This window comes from Cheilinus undulatus, linkage group 11 (assembly GCF_018320785.1).
Source record: "Cheilinus undulatus linkage group 11, ASM1832078v1, whole genome shotgun sequence".
NCBI classification, from domain to species: domain Eukaryota; kingdom Metazoa; phylum Chordata; class Actinopteri; order Labriformes; family Labridae; genus Cheilinus; species Cheilinus undulatus.
The window spans coordinates 39,758,270-39,767,120 of record NC_054875.1 but is presented as its reverse complement, the minus strand read 5'-3'; the positions used below and the strand labels follow the sequence as shown (position 1 = coordinate 39,767,120).

General features: G+C 41.6%; 1 protein-coding gene across 1 annotated transcript; it reads left to right on the top strand.

Moving 5' to 3' along the window:
- Positions 1-710: 710 nt before the first annotated feature.
- Positions 711-8,851, top strand: nr4a1 (nuclear receptor subfamily 4, group A, member 1). Its single transcript, XM_041800488.1, has 7 exons — positions 711-809; positions 1,729-2,515; positions 2,627-2,756; positions 2,836-2,999; positions 3,086-3,288; positions 5,647-5,825; positions 7,261-8,851. The coding sequence occupies exons 2-7, from the start codon at positions 1,739-1,741 to the stop codon at positions 7,515-7,517; spliced, it is 1,710 nt and encodes a 569-aa protein (XP_041656422.1). The 5' UTR covers positions 711-809; positions 1,729-1,738; the 3' UTR covers positions 7,518-8,851.

The window sequence follows — 8,851 nt, the reverse complement described above, 5'->3', positions numbered from 1 at the left end:
GTTTTTTTTTATCATCAACGTTCTTGAGACAACAAGTCTCTAATTTGAGCGGTCATTCTGCTTTTTACACACAGGTCTGTAAGCCCTACTTCAGTATATTCAGATGAATTGCCATGATCCAGTTTATGCTTAATAAATCTGGATCCCTGACTGTAGGATATCTATTCAGCTTTTCCTACAGAATCAGATATGGTTTTTATCATTTTTCTATAAACGCATCAAATAAAAATATTCTTTCACGATATGATAAGACATCATTTACTGAAAAGAGCTCCTATAAATAGAAAACAAACGTCCAGACCACTACAACTTCCTGTTTGTAGATTATATTTGTTCCATGCGAAAAGGAAGTGCTATTAAACAAAGGCACGCGTATCAAAATAGTATGATTTAATTGGGAATGCGTATGTTGCCTGTGTGTCAGTCTGATACTGTCAAAATATCCTGCTAACTTCTGTTTTATCTGGTTTATTTTAGCTTTGTGTCGGCGTAGGTGAGTATATGTGTGTAGGGAGGACAATGCTGCGGTTCTCTACTGTACGCGCGTCAACGGAATCCCGTAGTGCGTCATCCAACGTCTATTCTCTCGGACGCGCCTCCTGATTGGCCGGGGGCTGGAAATCTCCCCGCCCACCGCCCGGCCTTGTATGGAAACCTTCGCCTGACGTCATGGGTTAACTGAACCAAGTATAAATGTGATGAGCCGAGCTGTGTGGAGGGACTGTTACTCAGCTGTGCAGCGCTGACAATGACAGGAGATCTCTCGTGGAGTACAGACAGTTCATAACACCTGTAGAAGAACCGAACAGGTAAGAAATATTCATCCATTATATAAAGTGTGTAATTTCAATCTCTTTTTATGTGTCGGAATAACTTAAAATCAAATAGAAAGCACTCGCCTCTTTCTGGATTGAGAAGTTTGGGGATGCAAAAGTTTGATGCATTTTTTTATGCTAACTAAATTGACTTTATTTAAATGCGAGATAAAATTTCAAGCTAAAAACGCTCGAGATGGCTCAAGTGTTTCTATATGTGACATGTACCTCACATGATGATTGGCACTGTGTGCCTCTATCTGAAAATCAACCCTACTAACAGTACCCTCCTGGCATGTGCAGCTGATCATATTTACTACACACTACACCAGGAATAAAGTGTAGATGGAGGATGATTTAAGGCTGTTGTCATAAAGAGCATTGCTCACTACAGGCTTCTCATAAAACGAATGACGCGTTCATTTACAGATAAAATTCGTTGCATGAGGAAAGGCTTGATTTTAAACAGGTTTACTTTGCGAAGATTGATCTATGGTTTGCAGCTGAACTTTGGCATGCCCTGGTAGAGTGTAGTGACCATGTACTAAGGCTGAATTGTCACAGCAGTGGACTGGGTCTGCTTCCAACCCAGCCCCCTTGCTGCAGGTTCCCTCTTGCCCATATTTTTGGTTCTTTGGCGCTCTCCCTATCAAATAAAGACAAAATCTTAACTTTTTGAGAACTGAGATATGCACTAATAAAGCACATTATTAAGGGTAATCATAAGGACTTTATCACAATGCTTTGACAGCAAACCAGAATGGGAATAAAGAATAAGGAAAACTGTGGAGGCTCTATGGAGATGTCCAAAGGATAAGGCAAATCCACTTGTAAGATGGTCAAGATAGTTAAAAAAAAAAACAAAGAACAGCCTTGATTTTTGGTATCAAACGGTTTTGATTCTCTTTTTCAGTCTTGCAGCCATGACATGCATCCACCCTCAGCATGGATCTCAGCCCTATGAGAACAGCCTCGGCAGCTCAGAGCCTCAAAGCACAGACTTTATCTCCAAACTGGCTGTCAATATGAGCAACCCACAGGACCACCTCTCCGCTCCGCCCCTGCCAAGCATCAGCTCTCTGGTGGACTCTCACGTGGGCGACTTTGATGCGTATTCGTGCCAGTTTACTGCAGCTCCTGCCCACGTCACTACGTCTTTAAGCCAGGAGACCCCCTTCAAGTTGGATGACCTCCAAGTTTACGGTTGCTACCCTGGAGCGTTCGCTCTGAGTTACCCTGACGAGGCTGGGTCTCCTGCCGGGTCAGATTACTTTGGCAGCCCAGCGTCCGCCTCATCTCCTTCAACCCCTGGGTTCCAGAGCCAGCACACATCAACCTGGGACTCAGCATTCGGGCCGTACTCACCCAGTCCAGGATACTGGGCGACGGAGGAGACCTCAGCTCCACATGCTCCCTCTTTCTTCACTTTCAGCTCTGGCTCAATGGAGGATATGTCTCATTTGAGCCAACCACAGGATCCCTTTACTTTGGCCCATCCTCACTCATCTGCACTGACCTTCCCTGCCTTAGTGATGGAGCAGACACGAAACCTTGAGAGGACTGATCACATGGATGGGAGTTTATCACCAAAGTTAAAGAGTCCAAGTGGGAATGAGGGCTGCTGCGCTGTGTGTGGGGACAACGCCTCCTGTCAGCACTATGGAGTTCGAACCTGTGAGGGATGCAAGGGGTTTTTCAAGGTAATAAACTTTGTATACCTATACAGCTGACTGATCAATTTAAGACAAAGACAGGAGAAATTATGTCGTTTAAGTGAATGTTTTTTTACTAACTCTTTTTTTCTGTCACAGCGCACAGTACAAAAGAATTCCAAGTATGTTTGCCTTGCAAACAAGGACTGTCCTGTAGACAAGAGGAGGCGCAATCGATGCCAGTTCTGCCGTTTCCAGAAGTGTCTCGCTGTTGGCATGGTGAGGGAAGGTGAGTTTAAACACAAACAAATGGAGGTAGAAATACGGTAAAATTGAACTTAAAGTAAAATTTGATGTCATGTTTCTAGTTGTGAGAACAGATAGCCTCAAAGGACGAAGAGGACGCCTGCCATCTAAGCCTAAAGTCGTCCAGGAGGTGACAACAACTGTGTCTCCTGTGAGCATGATCGCTTCACTTGTGAGGGCTCACATTGACTCAAACCCAGGTGTTGGGAAAGTGGATTACTCAAAGGTAAAAAACAAAAAAAAACCCTTTCTGATTGCATTTCTTTGGGTTTTTGAATGCCTTTTCTGACGTCTCTGCTGTCTGCATTTTAGTTCGAAGAGAGGGAAGTCCATCCAAATCAGAAGGAGGATGCAAGTGATATCAAGCAGTTTTACGACTTACTTACAGCCTCCATGGAGGTCATCAGGAAGTGGACAAAGAACATCCCAGACTTCTCCAAGTTCTGCCCAGAAGACCAGGAACTTCTGTTTGAATCTGCTTTTGTAGAACTCTTCATCCTGCGTCTTGCATATCGGTGAGTGCAGCTTCCAACAAAGCCTTTATGATGTTGACCTGACTTCTGGTGGAAATTTTATTAGGTGCTGGAGTAACCTCTCCTGGTTTTGATCTTACTCCACATGTGAAGTCTAAATGTAGCATGACAAACTAGGTTATTAATATCCCCACTCAACAATGACCCTATCCAGGTTTCTGATCATTTTGCCCAGCTATGTTCTGATTGTTCAGGGATCTGGACAAGTATCTTTTGAGAACAAGCCCCATGTAACCTTGCAAAGCCAGTGGATTAGCCAGTTTCCATGTCTGTCATCAGGCAAATCCATCTCCAGTCCAAACAACTGTGCCAGGTCCGAAAACAGACCTTACCAGTCAGTGTTGTTTGAGGAGAATGACGGAGTAGCTACTGGTGGAGCCGATTGCTTATGTCTGCCATTGGTCTAGCAATTTGCTCGGATGTAGCTATAGTGTAACAGAATTTTTATCAGAACTGGACCACATTTCTTTATCAAAATTTGCAAACACCCACACCGACAGCTTCTCTGGGCAGAGATGTTTTTGCACTTTTCCCATCTGGCCTCAGCATGAGATTTATTAGACAACAAACTCCACTATTCTTAAACTACAGCAGTGCCTGCCTGATGAACTCAGTTACTACTGGAGCTGTGCACTACCTACTACCTCAGTTTCTCTTGTTGCTGTAATTGGTTCATAATGTCACAGTTTGAACATTTATTCAACAACCTTCATAGATTTTTTTTAAAAAGTCCTTCCCTTCCCAAACACTTTGTATGGGCTGTTTCCTAGATGTGAAATCTATCCATGCAATGGATATATGAAACAGTCTAGCTGTTGTGTCGGGTTAAGTCCCATGTCTAGGATTATTTAAATTAGAATATGGTTAATGTGAATGGTAGATGGACTTGAGCTTGTATGGCTGTTTTCTAGACATCTGACTGCTCGTGGTTCTTTTTTTTACACTGCAGACAGAGGTGTAGTGCAGGGTTCATCAACTTATTTTTCAGTCTCTATAGAATGTACCCACTTCAAAATCTCCTCTCAAGGGAAGCAAAGTCAACAAATAAGTAGTCAGAGTACACTAATGCACTAACCTGGCATGCCAGATAGATTTGTTTCACACATCCATCTGGAAAACCACTCATAGACAGCGTTTGGGAAAAGGCAGAACCTTTGAAAAAAAAAAATTAGATGGAGATTGGATGAATGTTCTGTCTGTCACATCTTTATGGGCCAATCAGAGCAAGAAAACATGAAACTCCGCGAACCATGGCGACTATATGTCAATACACAACTTTTGTCATTTTTGAAAAGAAAACAACTCAATGCTGTTCTTTGTTGTTCTTTTAACAAAGAAATTTTGCCAAGTTCTGATAGAACTGGTGCTTTTGCAGCATCCATGCTAATATCTTCTTCCATAATTGCACCAGCCTCTTGTTGCTGTTTGCTTACGCCATGACACCCCCGCGCCCGAAAGTTCTGCCCCTTGTCGCTGATTGGTCCTGTCACTTTCTAACCAGGCCCAAACGGTTCAGACGGGAGCTTTGCAAGATGGATTTGCCAGTGAGAAACAAGGAAACAGGCGTATCCATCTGCTTTGCAAGGTTACTAATGCACTGCTTTATAACACATTACCCTAAAATCTGCTAAGAAATATGGAATATTTAACTAAAAGTACATTGCCATGTAGTTGTCTCAGACTGAAGTCTGTGCACCAGTGGTGATTGTAACATTTCTTCTTCTTTGGCTGTTCATTTCATAATGATCCTTATTCCTTGAAAACAAGCAGCAAAAATTGAGTGAAAATGTGCAATACCCAAGGCCCATTTTTAGTTGAACTAAATATGCAAGATGGTCTTATAAATATTTGTTTATGCCTCAAGGTTGTTATCCTTTGATAGATGGGACACTTAAAAAGTGAGGGGTATAAATCAAGAGTATAGCTGTTTATTTGTCACTGACATCCTTTCACAACACATTCATGCGCTAATGATGTAGGCTGCTATAAACATAAAGTGGCCATCAGTATAAATGAATGCCACTCATACACATCCATACGCCACTGGCACAGCAATGGGAGCAGTTTGAGGTTAAGTGTCATGCCCAAGAACAGTGTAACATGTGGCAGGGACAACCTTCCAGTTGAAAGACAATCCACTATTCCACTCATCCACAGCAGTTCCATATATAATATGTTTAAATGCCTTCAGGAAACTTGATAACTGATTACAACCAAGGCACTAGTGTGCTCATTACACACTTAGGCAGAGGCAACTGTAAAAGAACTGACTTGTAACTCTGGTAAATTTCATCATGTGTAATGTAAAACTAACATGAAAAATCCTGTTCTTCTTTGAAGTTCTAACCCTGAACTGGACAAGCTTATCTTCTGCAATGGAGCCGTGCTTCACAAGACACAATGTGTCAGAGGTTTCGGGGATTGGATTGACTCGATCTTGGAGTTTTCTCAAAGCCTTCATCGCATGAAGCTGGATGTTTCCTCCTTCTCCTGCCTAACAGCCCTGGTCATAATCACCGGTAAGGGCTCCAGTTATCATTTAAAGCTGTAAGAAGTGGACAACTAAGCCTTTAAAATAAAAATCAGGGTTACTTTAATCCAATCACAACAAAATTTTGCAAAAGGAATCTAGTTACAGTGGTCCTGACAATACAGGGATGTTACATAACATTGAACTGACAGGACAGGTGTATGTTGAAATGTAACACGGCCGAACATACAGAACAGTGAAGATGCTATATATCACAGCAGCCTAAACATAGCCACAATGCATGGTGAGGGGATATACACTCTTGATGATAATGCTTAAATCACACATCCAATCTTGACAAAGGGATTATTAAAGTTGGAAATCTTTACTGATGTACAACCCCACTTCCAAAAAACTTGGGGCATTGTGTAAAATGTAAATGAAACAAAATGAAATTATTTGTTTTGATGATCTGTTTTAATTACATTTTATACAGTGCCCCAACTTTTTTGGAGTTGATGTTGTACATTGTAGGTTTTGTTCAGAACAAAATGACTGGTCAAAACTATTGACCCATTCAAAACCATGCTGAAAATCAAAGTAAAAAATTAAAATTAGGGTCCAACTCGTGTGAATTTATCAAAGCAGCTCACCATGCGACCCATTAAGGCCCACATGCCTGTATACACTACTAACAGCGTCTGTGCATCCGTCTGGGAAGTTGGTGAATGTCGTCATGGGGGATATCCTCTCAGACTTGGTTCAGGGAATCAGTTAGCGGTCAGCACAAGCAGTTCTTGGCGTTGTCCCACAGGTACTCAATTGTATTTAGGTCAGGGGAACGAGAGGGCCAGTCAGTGGAGGCATCTTTGCCTCCCTAGACCAGCACTGACCCACTGCCAAATCACTCATGCTGGATGATGAAACGTAATGTTTACTAAGGCATCTCTTTACATCTATCACATGTACTCAGAGTGAACCTGCTCTGCCCTGTGAGGAGAACGAGGTGCAAATGGCAGGCTGGCCAGTTCTGGTGTTCTCTGCCAATTAAGCTGCACACTGCTGAGCCGTGAGCAATGTCCCACTGGAGGATGTGGGACCTTTATACCACCCCCTGATTGTGTCATGCTGGTCAGGAACATGCACATCATTAGCCTGCTGGTGGTCCTCCTGCCTTTCCTTGCACAAAGGAGCAGATAGCAGTTGTACTGTCTCTTTCATGTTTTTGAGACTGTGCTGTGAGACAAAGCAAGCCTCAGTGCAACTGCATGCATGGATGTGCTATTCAGGAGGACTACCTGTGCAACCTGATTGGGCTGCAGGTATCGCCTCATGTGATCAGTAGCGACAAGGATTCTAGCAGAGCACCAAAGCTGAAGAAAGTGATTTACAGTGATCTTTAAAGTCTTTATGTGTTCTTTAATGTAAGAAATATATAAGTATAAGGCTTACTCTGATTACACACTGTCTTATTTCTTCTGCAGATCGTCATGGTCTCAAGGAGCCAGGACGTGTGGAGGAACTGCAGAACCAGCTCATCACCTGCCTAAAAGATCACGTCTCCGGCTGCAGCTCTGAATCTGTGCGGCCAAATTATTTGTCCAGACTTCTCGGAAAGCTGCCCGAGCTCAGGACTCTGTGCACTCAAGGCCTCCAGCGCATCTTTTACCTGAAATTGGAAGATCTAGTTCCTCCACCGCCGATTGTGGACAAAATCTTCATGGATGCGCTTCCGTTTTGAGTGTGAGCTACAAAATCTTTGACATAAACCTGGAATTCCCTGGCAGCCAAAGACAACAGACAATTTAATGAAACTGCAAGTAGACGAGCAATCCTAAAGGATAATACATCTGGAGTTAAAGGGCTTCTTCTGAATTATGAGGTGATAAACTTGAAGCAACAAGAGAGGAGAGTGGAGCCATCACAAAATCCTCTTCTTGATTTGTGTTTCTAGGATATTGCACGCTCGGCAGAGGGAGTTTTAATTGGCCAGTTCATGGACCAAAAGATGACTGTTTACATACAATAAGCAATGAATGGAAACATCGCAGAAGAAGGGAAGATGATTGCACTTTTAAACATACAGTTTGAATACAAAACATGACACATGCACCATCATTTCAAAAATGCAATGGGTAGAAGGTTTTTTTTTTTGTTAGAATGTTTTTTTGTGATTTGTAAGACTGGAAATTGCACAAAAATTCTGACAAAGCATTATGTGTTTGTATAGGAAACAATTTATTTCACAGAACCACTTTACACCCCCCCAGAGCATCAGTTCGCTTTGGCTGAATGCCACCACATGTGCTTGGTGATTAAACGGGTAGGTCAAACCTACAGAATATTTCAAAATATTGTTCATGTATCATGAAATGACAATGAGCAGCTAATATACTGTGTATCTCCCAGTACAGTCTTACACACTGGCATTGTATGTAAATTGTTTTAAATCTCTTGGTGTTTGGGACTGTACTCTAGATGAGGGAAAATATAATTTTATTGTTGGCTTGTTATTTTTACATACCAAGAAGTTCTATTTTACTGCAGTTTAACAAATAAAATTTTGAACTGTGAAAAAAGGCAGACTTTGTAATTTTTACTCAACTAGAATGGACATATTGATTGAAGTTTAAAGGCAACCAGAGAGTACAGACCTTCTTCAAGGCCTTGTTTGCTAGCTGAATGCAAATCTACTTGAAAATTTAATGTACTTTTTCTTTGACCATGCAAGATTTTTTGTAATCTCACAAAAACACACTTATAATCCTGAAAACTTTACCTTTTTTTCAAAAGCTGACAATGCAGTTCAACTTTAACAACCCCAATTCCAAAAAAGTAGGGACTTTTTGTAAAATGTGAGTAAAAACAGAGTATATTAATAGGCAAATAATTTTCAACCTATATGCAGAAAGAAGATAATCAGACTGATAAACTATAGTGTATTAGTGGAACTATACACACATTCTGAATTTGATTCCTACAATACATTCCCAAAAAAGTTGGAACAGGAGTGTGTTAACACCGTTTCATCACATTTTCTTCCAACAACACTGTAAGCATCACAGGGCTGAAGAC

Bases quoted from the DNA above. Each gene is read 5' to 3' on its own strand.
- nr4a1 (XM_041800488.1), top strand. From the start codon at position 1,739: ATGACATGCATCCACCCTCAGCATGGATCTCAGCCCTATGAGAACAGC. The intron at 2,516-2,626 runs GTAATAAACTTT...TTTCTGTCACAG, and splicing joins GATGCAAGGGGTTTTTCAAG to CGCACAGTACAAAAGAATTC. The intron at 5,826-7,260 runs GTAAGGGCTCCA...TTTCTTCTGCAG, and splicing joins AGCCCTGGTCATAATCACCG to ATCGTCATGGTCTCAAGGAG.